The sequence below is a fragment of the Parus major genome, chromosome 1, assembly GCF_001522545.3.
Source record: "Parus major isolate Abel chromosome 1, Parus_major1.1, whole genome shotgun sequence".
In the NCBI taxonomy this organism is placed as follows: Eukaryota; Metazoa; Chordata; class Aves; order Passeriformes; family Paridae; genus Parus; species Parus major.
In genome coordinates, this window is record NC_031768.1 from 16,773,794 (window position 1) to 16,790,222 (window position 16,429).

Genomic DNA, 16,429 nt, shown 5'->3' on the forward strand with positions numbered 1-16,429 from the left:
GGCACAGTTCCCCATAACATTGTTCTCTTTAAATTCAAGAGGGGTGGATTTGATGGGTGGACAGTTATAGCCAAAAGATAGTGATCAATGCTTGGTGTCCTGATGAATTTCCGTGGTGTTCCTTAGGCATCTGTAGTGGGACCAGTGTGGTTTAAAGTCTTGGCTAATGACATAGAGGAATTGAGTGTACCCTCAATAAATTTGCAGGAGACACCAAGCTGAATGGTGCAGTTGGCACATGTGAAGGATGGGATACCATCCAGAGGTACCTGGACAAACCTGGAGACATGGGCCCGTAGGAATGTCACAGAGTTCCACAAGATCAAGTACAAGATGCTGCACCTGGTGAAGGCAATCCCTGGTATCTGTATAGGCTGGAGGGTGAACAGGTCAAGAGCAGCTGAGAGGGGGTGCTGGTGGATGAGAGGCTGGACATGACCTGGCAATGTGTGTTTGCAGCCCAGAAAGCCAGTTCTACCCAGGGCTGCATCTGTAAGTGTCCCAGCAGGTCGAGGGAGGGGATTCTGCCCTTTTACCCTGCTCTGGTGAGACCCCACCTGGGCTGCTGCATGCAGCTCTTTGGAACAAACCTCTAAATACTGTGAATTTATTGCAGCAGACAGCTCTGTAAACCTTGATATTTCTGTTTTTTTAATAGATACTTTTAAACTGTCCTTTTTGCACTGTGGACTAGGCTTTCCTGTAAATACTTAGAAAATCATAGTCTCATGTTTAAAGCAATAGGAAGTATTCCAGAAAATGAGTAGTAGAACCTGCATTACTTTTTCCCAGGTAGTAGTGGGGGAAGAGGAGGTTAACACTTCCAGATTTAAGTATCTTCTTGAAAAAGTGGGATTGAGTATCCAGGAGGTTAGTATATCATGCTTTGACCTCTTCCCATGCTCAGTTGGGGGTATTTTTGGTTGTTGTTTAAGTGTGTATGCATCTAAGATGTGACTAATTCTATTACATCAAAGAAATCAAAATTAGAAGATCTTAAGACTCAACAAGTTGCGGAAGGAGTCTTTCATAAAAGTTTTAAATATACATTCATTAAGCTTTGCAAATTGAAACATCAGAAAGTTTCAATTAAAAATAAGATAAATTAGCATTAGCAGTCCTTGCTGTCTTGTAACTATTCAGTACCCTCTCTGATGTGAATTCCAGTACTGATCAGTTTGCAAACTGTGAACTTGATCATTTATTGATAGAAGCCTTTTATTGATCATTTACTGATGTAATACTGTTGAGGGTATACTAACAGCACACTGAACTCTTTGTAGATTATAATTTTAATACAGGTGTATTTATTCTGGGCATTGAACTGATAGAGTCTTTTCCAGAGACACTCTCCTGTCCTCAGCAATAGAAGCAATGTGTCAGGGTGGTGCAATGAAAATTTTAGCACTGCTGCTTGTACCATAGCTGTTTCCAGGAGTTCAGTCATGTGCTGCTGGTCAATTAACATACTAAATGAACAGTTGGGGAAGTCTGCTTGAGAGTAAGGAATATCTTATTTTCAAAATCAGGTGCTCTTTCTGAGCACTCACATTAATCTGCCTTTTAATAGAACAAGTTCATTGAATGCGGCAGAATATTGAAAAGAGCAGTGTTAATGTTTGGATCTTGAGACTGTGAGGAGAAAATTCCATTTTTACTCTGTTGTCTGAGATATGTCATGTTGCAGTGCTACTACCCTTTCCTAGAATTTTCACTTCCTGTGAGATGGTCTTAGAGTGCCAGAGAATATTAGGTGAAAAGGATTCGAATGTCCCCAGGAGGCATCCTGTTGTGTTTAGCTTTAGATTCTCATTTCTTTGTGGTCTTTTCTGTGTGTTGTACAGATGTTGGGGCACATTGCTGGTTATGTGTTTTATTTTTAAGGGAAAAGCTGTATTTTTTTTTCTGTGCTGTCTAGCAACAGTAGTAGTTCTGATGATGGATATCAAGATACAATAAAAATGTGTATATTAAATTTTAGGATAATAATTTGATATTAAAAGGCAAAAAAAAAAAGTCGGAGAAGACCTGTTGTTCACAACTCTTTGAGAATTCTAAGTATGTTTGATTAATAGATGAATTGATTAAAGTGAAAATGTTGAACTTTTTGCACGACATAAAAGTGACTACTCAGCAAGTAACAATGGTGACTTAATAAATATGAATTTTGAGTTAAATTATTTAAATTACTTCAGGAATGATAGGTTGAATAAAACTTTCCTTCATGAAACAAGTCTTATTTTAATATTAATGTTAATAACAATACTGTGTGGCAGTTAATTACTGAATGAAATATGTATAAATTTGGTATCATCCTATCCTATTAAGCTCTGAATCTGTTCCAATAATGAACTGCTTTTAAGTCTCTTTAAAAAAGTAAAACCTTTGAATTAATATTCCTTCATGTACAACTGAAGCTTTCTAAAGAACTCTGTACAACCTCTTTTAAGGTACCGGTATCCTTTACCTGCTTAAGAAATGAAAAATAAACTTTAGAGGTTTTTTTAGGGCATCTACTTGAAGTCTTTGAACAGATGTTTTCTTCTGATGCATTTCTATTTGCTTTCTTAACAGTGGACTTTCAGGAAAACGTATTAAAATTGTATTAACCTAAACAAGAACAATAGCTGAAACAAATTTAAGTGAAATAACTGAATTTACTTTTGTATATTGTTTAGAATATTTTTATGTCTTATTTTAAATGTAAATAATCTGTACATAATTGGGTGGATGTTGGGTTTTTATTTGCGCTTTTTTTAAAATTCAGTAGTTGATACTACATTTTCACTGCTGCTTGATTTTGTTTGTAGAGCCAGAATGAAGACTGGGGAGGTTTGTCTGAGGATATCTTATGATTAAGAGCAGTCTAAGGCATTAGCCCTTTTGACCCCATCTAAATGATTGGTAACTACCAAGTTTACCATTTTGGTGGCATGGATTAAATGGGTGCTATGCAAAGAGTGCTGCACGTGTAATTAAGTCCTTGCAAGGGTAAACAGAAATTGGGTGATGGGCTTAACTTTCTGCAACACTTGCATGATGGTCTTTGAAGAGTGCTTTTGAGTGTTTCCTTTTCTTTTCCTTTTATGTACTAACCGCATCAACTTGAAATGTCTGACTTCTACTGGCTTTCTTTGGTGTTGATAATTAAGTGAGATAATGCAAGTTAGAGAAATGGATACCAAAGCTAATAACTAAACAGATGTTTGGCTTTGTTTACTTACAATCAGCCCATATAAACATGTATTTATTGGAAAATGAGCTGTTTACATCTGCTATGCAAAGAAAATGGGCCCTAAAAAGACTGGGCGCTGCTGCAATTGACTGTATATCAAAATGCCGGATGCTGCATGACAGAACAAAGCTTATTTGCATATATAGTGCATTGCAACATATTTTTGTCCAAAGCATAAGTGGAATACGTTGTGGCAGTCCTTCTAATAAAGGTAAGATTTTAATTTGCATAAAGCAAGTTTAAAACATACATGAAAATTATTTGCTGCAGAAAACTTACTTGGTATAATGATAAACAAGTAGTTCAGTAAACAATTTGCTTTTGTAATGTGGAACTGTGATAATAGAACTAATTTCATATGCAGGATATATCAGGATTTATATATATAAATATCAGGATTTAGTTTCCAGATAAAAGAAAATAATGGTAGCAGGCAAAAATATTTATAACATGTTCAAAACTAAATTCACATTTGGTGTATGGGTATTTTTACCACTTAGGAGGTTCCTAGTATATGATACAGCCATTGATCTGTGTTGGGAAGAGGGGGAGCAGCCAATAATCTGCTTACATATTAGACCTGAAGAATTAGGGCAGCCAACAAGTTATTTGTTGAAAACAATTATTTATGAGATTGGACATACTCTAAAACAACTGTAAGAAAAACCTAAGTTCTCATTTCCCCCCCAGTTCTATTGCTTTTTCTATGCTCTTCATGATAACAAGTTCACATACAAAGAGTGTGATTCTCATGGTGAAGTTAGAATTGAAACTGTGCTTGTAAAACTTCTCTTGCAATTAGAACTTGAAAAAGCTACCTATATTGTTTGGGGCCTGTGCTATGAACAGAGCTTAGGAGTCCTAATCTTTTTTTTTGTTGTTGTTTGTCTCAGATGGCTACAAAGATCAATTCTGGCACGTACAAGCTCAGGCAATTCTGTATGACTCAAATTTATTTGCCTGCAGTGTGTCCCTGGGTGAATTCTGTGTATGGGCATAGTTTAGTTGAAAAAATGTGCTTTGTCCCCATAAAATTAAACACAGTGGCATTATCTGATGCCCATGGAATGCTACTTCTTGCCGTGTACTGTTCCCTGGAAGGAGTGAAGGAATAGTTGCTGTGTTCAGACCCTAATTTACAAGGTTGTCATGGTTCCTCAGAATATGGAGAAATAGAAATGGCATCTGCTGAGTTCAGTGGAGAGGGACAGATAGATGGTTGTACATTGTAAGAGATGGCGAATAGTTTGCCTGCAATAAGGAGCTGCAGCTTGTAAATAGGAATGAAGATCATCAGGGTTAAAGAAAGATCTCCTGAGGTAAAGGAGGCTGCCTTCGCGCAAGGGGAGGAGTTTGACACATAGCTTTGGTGTTCGGATTAACCTGATGTTTAATTGGTTATACAACTTCAAATTAACTTAATCCTTGTTACTCTTAAAGGCATAACCAAGCCCAGAATGAGTAGAACTTGTTTTTTGTTGGCTGTTTTAGAGAGATTTTCTTGTAAACTAGGGTATTGAGTGCTATGTGTTCCATGTGGCAGTTTTAATGAGCCACATACTCAGAATTAGTTGGTTCCATAGAGAATGGGGTGAAATTTGTGGTAAGCCTTGCATAATATTTAAAAACCAGGTGAAATCTTTATATGCATTCAAATTGTGCTGTGTAGAAATTCTCCTTTCTACTGAGAGCATTTTACAGTGGTAAAGTCATGGTCTTGAGTAAGGACGCAGTTTGCTCATCACCCAAACTCATGCTGGCAGTGACTCTTGTTGAGGAAACCGGGTCTGTTCCTACTGCCACCTTTGTGTTGTGTCCATCCACTTGCCCTGTGGTTCTTGGGCTCCTAGCTTGTTACCCAAAACTTGAGCTCATGCAGGGCTAGCATGAGGGAAATGCCAGGAGAAAGAAAGCAGAGACATTGAAAAGGGAAGTAAAAAGCAGCTGCTTTTGGCAAGTCAGGACTTTTGCTAAAGCTGATGGTGCTGCTTTTTATTACATCCTATTTTCGTTTTTTTTAAATCACTGTATCTAAGTGCCTTAAAAAGCCAGTGTTCGACACATCTTGTCCTGATTCACTGTGTGCTGTGAACCCCCAAGTCAGCTTGCCTAGGTAGGTTCTAATTTACTTGTCATATGCTGCACCCCTGCTGTTGGCCTGAGTCATAGGAGTATAGCAAGGAGCTTCAGCAGCAGCATTGACTTTCGGAGTTTCCAGCTGTCCTTTCTGTCCCTCTTTCCTCTGCCAGAAAAACTATTTATACAGCCATTCTAGAACTGGATTTTAGATCCATTTTAAATGATCCAATTCAGATTTCTCATTTTAAAAAATATATAGTCAGCAGCTTTTCTTTTCCATGTTTGCAACTTGTGCCTGCAAACATTTGTCTAAACAATTGTAAGAACGCAAAGTGCTGCAGGACCAGGAAAGAAGAGGGATGCTTAAATGCCATTGCCATGGAAGCTGAATAATATTGGACGTGACATGGTTTGTTGCAGCAGTATATTCTGGTCATCCCTTCAAAGATAACAGCCCTGCAGTTTAAGAAATGCTTCCTTAAGCATAGGGGAATAAGCGATGCAAACCTGTATCTGCAGTGCTGGAAGAAAACCTTAATGAATCCTTGTGTGCATAGTTGGGCAGTTTGCCAAACATACAGACACTGTCGGATTATCTGACGGAGAAGTCAGTGAATTTTAATAATTTTGTCTCTAACTTCACCGTACAAAGCATTCAGCCGTAATATGTGCTTAAAGCACTTGTGTTTTTGTGGTGGTGAGGTGGAGCCTCTGATGGATTCTTAGAACCATTCTTACTGTTAAAGGCTGGGGCTCTCGATTGTTCCTGGCTCGCTGCATAGCAACTGATTGGCACATGTGAAGCAGAGCCTCCCAGAGCGATTATCACCTCTGAGCTGGCAGATCAGAGCAGCAGCTAAGAGGCAGGAAGCACCTACTATTATCGGGTTATAGTGCACAAAGCTTCAAGTGATCTTTGTACTGCTTTTGGGAAAGAGGCAGGCAGGCCAGTGCTGCTATACTCTTCTGCTCTGGTCTGTTGAAGTGATGAGACTTGAAGTCTCTGCATATGCTCGGATGTTCTGCTGAATTAACATTTGCAGGACAACTTGCTGTTTCATACTCTAGTTGAGAATTCTGTAGACTGGTTTGCACTGATCTGGAAGATTTTTTGTTTGTTTTCTCTATATAGAAAGCTGCAGACAAGATCTTGACCAGGAGTTGTCATTGATGAAACGTGCTTCTTTTTATTTGATTCCTTGTGCTTTTTGGGGGTTTTGTTCTTTTTTTGTAAGAGCATTATAGCTAATACTTAGAAGATACTCGAGACCTCAAAAGTGTTTCTGTGTTCTCTGAGAAAACACTTGGCTCTTCTTTGAAAGTACAAATAGAATTTTTAATAAAAATGCCCTAGTTGGAAATACCAAGGCCAGGCTAGGTGGGCCCAGAGCAACCTGGCCTGTTGGAAGGTGTCTCTGCCCATGGCACAAGGGTTGGAACTAAATGATCTAAAATACCCCTTCCAACCCAAACCTGTCTATGTAACAGAAGTTTCTGAACAGTTAGGTAACCAAAGGTTGGGAAACAGTTTCCTGTTTTGAAAGCCTTGAAGAGGCAAGTGAACAGCAGCAATTTCCTAAAGCAGCTGTTCATTAGAAATATTTCCTAATAGCGATTCAGAAGTAGAGTGTAAAAGTAATTGCTTTTGAAGCATTGCTAAGGAAGTGCTTGTTAAATGTGAATCTCTACCAACTGCAAAAAATTCATCTTTCTAAACAGAAACCCTCTTCCTCTGCTCTTGATTTCCCCATAACCTGCTTCTGTAAAATTCTTCCCAAACTTTCTTACACTCCATGGACCCACATCTTCTGTTTTGTTTGAGCTAGTGTTTTGTTAGTTGCTGAGTGAGGAAAAAAGCCAGGTCTTTATCAAAAGACAGCAGTTGTAGTTTTTGTGTGCAGTTTAACATGGCTTGACTTCCCAGGCTTTGTGCTGGTTTTGATGGGAAAGAAGTTAAAATTTGATAACCTAAGCAAACCTTCCCTGAAAAAGAAGTTGTTCTAAGTATTGATGAAGTCTGTGTCACTGCCATGGGATGTCACCAGTAAAATGGCAGCCCTGCAACACACTGAACTTTGAGACAGTTTGGCATAGACATAAATAATTTCTCTTTGTTGCCTGAGGAAATAACACAGTTTTCTTGTCCATTACAGACACAGAATACCTTAAATTGCAGCAAGAAAATAATTCAGGGTAGATGTTAGGCAAATTTTCCAGTGCAGATGATAATGTAGCATTTAAGTAAGATTGCCTGGGGTACAATGTAAAGGCATCACTGGATGCCTGTAATAGATGAAATATTTCTCAGGAAAGTTAGAGGTATGCTGTTTGGGGGACTGAATTAAATAAAGTCCCTTCTAATTTTATTTTGGTTCTGATTTTTAATTAGTTTGGGTCATGACAGGGTTGGCTGAGAAAATGTCATTTGGGTTGGACTGGCTAAATAGTTCTGTTTACTCAGATCAACTCTACCATTTTTCTAATTTAAAAAATCTCCAATGACTCAGGCTGACAATTTCAGAAAGTATTATTAGCTTTCTAAAATGAGTTGTAAACACAGATGTCGTTTTGTAAAAGATTAATTCTATTAACTTTAAAATATTGCAATTCCACAATGTGCAGCTTGTGTTATAGAGCTGTTACTTTTCTGGCAATGCTAGGATCTAAGACCTGTATTAAAGTCAGATAAACAGTTTACATCCAGAGTTTGAAGCGATGATTTTTCAGAGGTGTTATTTCATGTTAGTTTGTCCTTACATTGTGCTGTAAGGATGCCGTTGCCTCTTCCCTAGTTTCTAGATTCACTGATTTATAAACTCATTAGATCTAGATTATTTTGGACAACATCTGAGCCTGTGAAGCATGTCCTTGAGGTCTGCACATTCCCACCAAAGGAAGGCAAGGTATTGCTATTGATTGTGCAGTTTGACTAGAGTTCCTTCCCCATATTGTCTTCTCTGGTATTCACACCAGCAGGTCAGCTGCTCTGGAGACAGTGTAGTGGGGAACACAAAAAAAAGTCAGTCGTAGTTGAAACGTGTGAGTTGCTGTAGTTCTGTGATGGCAAACAGAGAAACAAAAAACAAATGTTTTTTTGTCAGAACTTCATTTTCCTTTCAGTTGTTTGTCAGACTGCCCACAGTGCCAGGCCTTCTGTGTGGCATGGTCCTGGATGTCCGTGGTGGGATACAGAGGCCTCACTGGAACACCACTGTTTTCCTTCTCAATATTGCTGTGTTATCACTTTGTATCTTCATTACTGTTGTCTTGCATTTAATCCTTTAGATTCATCTCTACAAGGTCAGTTTATTGCTAGTCTAGTTGCAGGTGATGTTCACATGTTCTGTAAACTAAAATGCTACCAGGAGTGAAATAACCACTTTCTTCCTATTGTTAATCTGACAATCTATCTTGCTTTATCAGTAAACCATAAATTTCTGTGAAGATGGGGCACTAATCCCACAAGAGTAATGTGAGTCAGTCATCTAATTTTGTGTACCATGATTTCAACATCAAAGACAGTGAATTCTTCAAGGTGTAAACCATTGAAAATACAGACAGGGTGGTGAGTACCCCAGGGCTGTGTGGGACTCTGCAAGCTGGGAAAGCACATGAAATGAGCACTTCCATGGCCTTATTCGTTTATGTCTACAGTTCTGTAGAAGGGGACATGGTCAGTGTTTCCAGGCCAAAGAGAGTGCTTAAGAATGTGTACACACAATCCTTGAATACAACAGTGGGTTGCAATCAGCTTTGTAAGACTGCCAGAAAACACTTCTTTCTGACCAGAGAGCTAATGTAAAATTAAGGAGAAATCTGTTAGGAGATTTGACAGGCATTTCAGTGAAGACACAAACTTTGATTGCTCCACATTTCCAATGGTGAACACTGGAACACATGAGTTTTTTTCAAGGAAGAGGGGAATCATGTGTATGCATGTATCTCCCAGATAAAAACTGGGCACTTTAGACTATTACAGTATGCCTGTTCTTCAATTGTCTTCATGAACAGTCAGCAGTGTAAGTAAAGCAGAAGTTTTGCCTAGGGACCGTTCTAGGAATATTTGTCCGTGGAGGCTCCAGGAATTCTAAAGTTAGTACTTTCTTCTTTTTAGTCAAAACTCCTACTCCCTAATAACATACACTTATTACCATGCTATGCCTTTTCCAGTTAGGAATATGCCTTAGCATTTTGTTTTTAATGTGGACTGCTGCTTTTTATTTACGCCATGCGAGAGCTGTTAAGTGTTGAAATTTATAATTCTTTATTATATACCAAATTCTTCTGAGTTTAAAAATTATAGCATGCATCATATAACTTATTTGTAACTGTCACAGAGTTACAGGTGCTATTATTTTGTGAACTACTGGATTTATAGTTAGCTTGGTCAGAATAATTTAAACTACTGTGACATGATCTTCAGATTACTGATACTGAAAAACAGTATAAAAACTGTAGAGCTTCTAGAATATTCTGTGCTTTTCTTTTGTAATTTGAGAACAAAATTTAAAACCATGCTAGCTTGGACATGCAAATAAACTGAGATGGCACAGAGGAGACAGTTTTAGAAGTCCATGGGAACTCTCTCAGTTCTGTTTTAAAACTCCTGTTATTCTTGGAAGTGAGATACTGAAATAGATTGAAGATTGCAATTGGTACAGGATCAAAGATGGAAACTGACATGCGGAGGGTTGAGTTTTGTGTTTTCATCCCAGAAAAAGTTTAATCGGCATATATGGGGCTGATGCTCCTAAATTTGTTACTCCATTGTTAAAATTGAGTGTTGCTTTCTTTCTAGCTTATCTTTCAGCAAATTGAATACTAATGTTCATGCCAGTCATACAAGAGTGTATTGAGTTCAGCAGCATAATCCAAAAGCAAAAAATCTTTCCCTGCTTTTAGAGGCTTAGTCTCAGAGGCCTCAATTTTTCTAAACAGACCCTCTTTTCTACAAAATATAATTTCTGTCACCAGTAATGCCACCGTTGTACTACCCTGGCATGGTGCATTCACAGCCATGTTCTGGAGGCCTGGTACCTCTAAATGTGTGTTTTATTAGAGCAGATGTGGTGGGTGGTGTCAGATGCCACTTAGCCCAGTGCCTGTCTCTGACAGAAGCCAACAGTCCATGCCTGATGCAGAGACAAAGAACAGATAGGGTGGTCCATCCCTGGAGCTTCAAACTTTTTTTGGCTACAAAGAAACCCTTAGCTTATGTAATAAAGTGTTTATGGTGTAAAGTTGTTCTGTCTGGTGTTGGACACAGCATGCAAGTATGGGTGGGTAAAATGATGATTCTCCCCACTACCCTCACCCCCTGGAAATCTAGTGTAGTGAAAAAGACAATATTGTATTTCTGTATCAAATGTCCTTTTAATGTCAGAGATACAATAGCAAGATAATATTTTTGTTTTCTTGCATATCTGTCCACCTTTCTATTATGTATAAGAATGTGTACATTTCTTTTGTAGCCACGTCATGAATACTTTAATGTACCAGTGTACTAAATGGCTTCATTCATCATGCATGCAGAATTTCAGAGGAGATAGACCTGTACTCATGACAGACTCATGACAGAACATTATCATCAGCTTGCTGAATCCAGTCATCCTGAATCTAATAGAATGCCACAACCATTCTCTGCTGTTGTACTTTCCTCTTTCCCCTCTGTTTTACAGTGTTGTCTCTTCACATGTCTCATTTCAACAAAACTTGTGCTTGTTGGCATATGGTTTAACTTTTTTATTGTGTGTAAGCTTGAAGTCTTATGCTTGAAAGTTCTGTAGCATTTTCTGAGCTAAACATCTATATACTGCAACACCTATAGTATAACACTGGCACCCACGTTTATCTTTTAAATAGGTTGTGGTAGTATTTAAACATACACATAAAGTCTGTAGGTGAAGTTAAGACCTACAGAGAAAGTAGTGAAGTATCATGTGAAATGTGTATACACACAAGTACTGAATGATGCTGAATGAAATTCTACCTAGACCATGCATCTTAAAGGTGCAAATAACACTATCCCTTTCTTAAGACTGGCACAATAGTGTGACTGACCTTACAAAAAGGAGAGAGGCAGAATTGATTATATCAAAAAGAATGATGTGTAAATCTGAAGTTAAAACACTTGTATTTAAATGTGCAGAATGCTCTTATGAGTAATTTCACAGTTACTGCCACTGAAAGAGAGAACAATATCATTGCTTTCCAAATGAATTATGGAATCATAGAATCATTAAGGTTGGAAAAGACCTCTAAGCTTATTGAGTCCAACCATTAATGGTTAGGATTGGAAAGTCCATTAACAGTATACTTGAAATGTGCCTTCTTAAACTGGCATTTCCAGTTTAAAATGCAGGCTGCCTTGTGTATTGGAGCACTGATTCTGAAAATTGTTTCCATGAATTATCAAGGAGGTGGTTACTAAAAAGAACCACGAACAAGCCAGCTCCATGTACTATATGTGGTAATGCACTACCTTCCAAATGTTAAACTGACATAAAAATGGGAGATTTAGGGTGTTAGACAAAAGATTTGGATTGGATTTGCAGCATTCTGAAATCTTAGAAAACAAGAACGTAGGAGTGGTTTTCCATTTCCAAGTTTGCCTTTTTTCTGTAAGCCATTAACAATGTGTTTGGATGTCTGGTTAATGCTGCTTTAGCCTGCATTATTTCATGCCTGTTGGCTTAAAATGCTGTGCATTGAGCTGTAATGAGATGCTGTTTTTCTTGTTATCTGTATACAGCTGCTTGCTTCTAAATGACTAGGTAATGAATTAGCTTTTCTGGCATGTTTGAAATAAAGTATTGCATGCACTTTTGTCTCATGTGAATGAATTTTTTTCCTCATCAGTGTTCTGATATTTCAAATTTGTGTTGTTTCCCTTGGGTGATTCTGAGCTGCAGGTAGTGTGTAACACTGCAGAATTCCATAAGAATTGGATTGAATGTTTGACACTTAGTAAAACAAATAATGTGAACAAAATATAATTAATTCTATTTGTTTCTTAAATGTAATAATTATTGAAGTTATTCCTCTAGCAAAATACATTAGCCTATAAGGTGTTCCTGAGATCATATTGTTGATGAGCACATAAGAAGGCACATCTGTCTCAAGGTTGCTGCCTCAGTAATTAAAAAATTAAAAAAGAAATTAAAATATGTCTGAGTTCTATGGGTGATGTATCTGTGGACAAGTAGCTAATGTCCTTGAAACAGGTTGCTTTTAATGGTTAGCCAGTGACCTTGATTTACTTGAAGAAACTTAGTGTTTAAGTATATGCCTGCTGAAAATGATCTCAGACTTTGAATTGGCAGTGAAAACAGAAATAGTAAACTGCTCTAAAAACAGTGGCAGCATCGCTCTGTATTTCTTCATAGCTATAAAGAACTTTATTTTCAGGTAACTTTGTAAATATCCTGTTGCACTCTTGAGTAACTCTTAAGTGCCTGCTGCTGTCTAATAAATTTCAAATTGAAAAGTGAATTTATTTCAAATGTTTGAAGACCCTGAAATGCTTGAGAAGTTGTATTATTGTAGAATGCTCTTGAGTGCTGGTGACATAGTGAGTTAACAGTATAGGATTTCTTGAGTAAAATGCTTTGGTGGATATGGGAGGGGTGTGTCTTCTAAAATGAAGGCAATGAAGTAATCTGGGAATATAAAAAAAAAGTTATATTAAAAATGCTACACAGCCATTTCTTCATTCAGGTGCCTCCTTTTGGGGATTTGTTAAAATACACATGTAAATCTTTAATCCTGCCATCCTGTCGCTTTGTCAAGGTCACTGCAGTTCTAGGAATATTTAAATACTGCATCAGTGGAGGGAAGAAAAACAAGCCAACACTACGTCTTTAATACACCAAGTATCTTGTTTTCATATTTAACTTACCTTTTTATTGCAATTTTTATTTGCTGCTGGATTTTAGAAGCCATCTGAAAATGCTGAGATGGCCTGTTCCAAGCTGACTAATTTTTGAATGAAGTTGCCTTAAAGTATCATAGCCTGTTCTTTCACTGCTGAATCACCTTATACATGACCTGAATGATGATAGTAAACTTGATCATTTTGTGCCACATAGTCAAGGTTGATAGAATGTTTTGATGTTATTTGCAAGGTTTGAGGTATTTAATTTTGTGTTTTACCGACATTATTTTTCTAATAAATATTTGCAAAGCAGTTGAAAAAGAATTTGTTGGCTGCTTTAACTGTTATCTGCCTTTTTTTTCTGCTGCATGACATGTCTTGTTTTAGGATGCTAAAGTAAGTTTATTCATACTCTTGATATTAAAGCTTTTGTTTTGATACAGACACAGTATCCCTCCCCTTTTATTTAGGAAGACATTATTAATAGTTATGGAAAGGCTCAGCCTAATGTTTCTAATTTAAACCATTTCTTTTCAGATGTTATGGAAGTAATGAATACAAAACTGATGATAATGCATTGGAATTTGGTATTGAACAACTTTCCCTGAATCTAAGGGAAGCTTTCTAAGATTAGAATTAACCTAAAACGTTATGCCTTTTGTAGAATAATAAAATTCCTGTCCTGAATAATCCTCCCTCTTTGAAAGGAATCAGTTTGACACCAGGCATACCAAGGTACCATGACCTGGTTTTATGCATTAAGCATGTTATCACTATAAAAAAACAAAACAAACCAAAACTCTTTTATAAGGATCTTAAGGGATACTGTATCTTAGTTGCATCAGTAGTTTCATTCACCCATTTATTTGTTACTCCCAAACAGATTTTTGAGGCCCTTGAGACAATTTACCACAAAATTGACTGACTCCATTGCAAGATCCTTCCCCATCCCTCCCCAGTTCCTACCTCTGTTACTCGGTTCTGATTTGTACCCTGCTGCTACATCTGAATTGTTTTATTTTTATTATGCTTAAAGGCAATAAAATCTACCAGCTATTCCTGTGAACCATGGCAATCCAATTAACAGCTCTGTGATAAGTGCAGCTAATACCATGTTTACAAACTGCAGTGCTTCCATGTTTTCGTGTCTTTTCAGCTTTCTTTCAATTCAGCATCTTCCATACTAACTCATGTACAGCGCCGCTCAGTAGAAACTGTTCATTTACTACTGTCTCACATTTTCCCTCCATAGGAAGCAGAGACCCCACGTAGTGTACTTGAAGAAATTGGATTGACATAAATCTTCTCTTCAGCTGATGCCATCTCAGTGTTTCATACTGTAAATGTTCACTGCCTTCATTGTAATGTTTAGCTAATGGTGTAAGATGCTGTTTGTCAGTATTACTGTTTTGCTAAGCTGCTTCATTCAGGCCTACAAGAAAAATACTTTTTTTTTTTTGAAAAGGGAACAAGAAACCTAAGTTCAAAATTTATAAATGAAAGGAAATCAGATTTAAATTGACTCAATGCTTCCCTTCACTGCATTTATAGGAAAATTGCATTTGACTTCGATAAGTCTACTTTTTTTTATAAGCAAACTTGACTTCAGGAAATAAATATATTACTATGACATCAGCATAGCCTACCTAAATGAAAAGAAACTACATGGACAACTCCAAATATGAAATGTTACGGTGTACAAATTGTGTTTATGCAACCAAAGAATTTGTTCATCTACATTTTAGTCACCACTTGTGATAATTCTGCTTATTTCAGTTGTTGCATAAAGATTGGAAATAGCTGTTTACTACTGAATTTGTCATTATACCAAAGAATCCTGCCAGGATCTGCATATCAATCTGGTAAAAAACTGTTAAGGTGATAACTGCTTTTCTAAGAAAACTGATCAACTCACTAGACATGAAGGTGTATTTTAGTGTAGCTACCTTGAGCAAAACTGTGCAAGTTATTATACTCCAAAGGGAATGCAGGGAGGAGAAAAGGAAAACCAGCCCGGACTGAATAAGGAAACTGTTTTTAGGTCTGATATTGGCTTGACCATGAACACAAGAAAGGAGGTCAGCTTTCTAACTGAATAGAGAGATGCATAATGGAAATGGAACACTTTCAAAGATGGGAAGGAAGAAGCTTTATAGAAGGGACCTTTTATCGTTGTCTTTCAAAGTCTACCAATTAATTTGTACTTATTGGTGTTTTATAGTTACGCTTTATTGGGTGTGTAGGTACCTTTAGGACACATAAGTGTCAAAGTCATTTAACTGCTTTTCTTGATCAACACGTTAAACATTTGACACATCCCTTACAGTACTCCTGCATGATGTACAATTGAACCAACTAATTTGCAGTGAGAGCCCTTAAACATTAGATTTGTATAGTATATTCACTACAAATCATGTAAACTGATATCCAGTAATATTTTGACAGTGAGCAGACTCTCAGTAATTATGAACTGAGCCTGTTTCACTTGCAGAAATGTGATCCATGTGTGGTTTTGAGGAGACAGTGGGAGTTTACACCTGGGAGTAGCCAAGTTCTGTTGCCTGTCCCCATGGAGAGGGGTTGTCCCCTCCCTCTCCACCCAGACACCTTCCCCTAGGAGTTCTAGCTTGTTCACCTGAGTAGTGCCATGTTTTCACAAAGCTTAGCTCCGGCAGTGCTGCTGGCAGCAGCACTTGTGTGGCCAGCTGCAGAGGGGTTTCAATAGTACCCAGCCAAAAGGAAAGTGCAGCGTTGCCACTTCTGAGGTCCCTGATGCACAGCCCAGCATCAGTCCTTGAGGCAGCAGAGCGGCCAGCTGGGGCTGGGCTGTGTGTGCCGCTCCTGTGGCCGTAGCTGGGTGGTGCCTGTGAACTCAAGCCATTAGAACTTGTCCACCGATGCCCATTCTAGGACTTAGACCCAGATTCCAGATGACCAGAGACTGTTTCTGTCCCAGGGCATTTCTCCAGAGCACAGCAGGCAAGGATAGATGAGGGTAGAGGGGTAGCAAAAGGACCCTGTGTGTGAGATTGAAGTGGTAAAATGGATTTAAGTCAAAGCAAAAGCAATTTTATATGTATTAAACATGTTTTTAAAGTTTACACTGTCACTTGTATGTGCTTGGCTGGATTAAGCTTCGTTGTGATTGTGACAAACTGTTTGACTTCTGTCTGTCACATTGGTTTAGTTGTAATAAATGTCCATTTTTACACCATTGCTGTGTCTATATGTAATTAGTGCCT

At 37.8% G+C, this 16,429-nt stretch overlaps 1 protein-coding gene across 7 annotated transcripts in view; it reads left to right on the forward strand.

Moving 5' to 3' along the window:
- AP1S2 (adaptor related protein complex 1 subunit sigma 2) overlaps positions 1 to 16,402 on the forward strand; it is a 30,928-nt gene extending 14,526 nt beyond the window's left edge. Inside the window, exons 5-7 of one of the 7 annotated variants that reach the window (XR_004496285.1) lie at positions 2,811 to 2,904; positions 13,575 to 13,583; positions 14,440 to 14,515. Coding sequence is in view for 6 of the 7 variants with exons in the window: in XM_015624148.3 (XP_015479634.1) it covers positions 13,575 to 13,583; positions 14,440 to 14,487 (57 nt within the window). In the remaining variant the exon portion in view is untranslated. Of the gene's footprint in view, positions 1 to 207; positions 2,231 to 2,810; positions 2,905 to 10,785; positions 12,137 to 13,574; positions 13,584 to 14,439 lie in introns of those variants that run through there. The other 6 variants (XM_015624165.3, XM_015624148.3, XM_015624175.3 and 3 more) reach the window with 6 other exon arrangements.
- Positions 16,403 to 16,429: the final 27 nt, after the last annotated feature.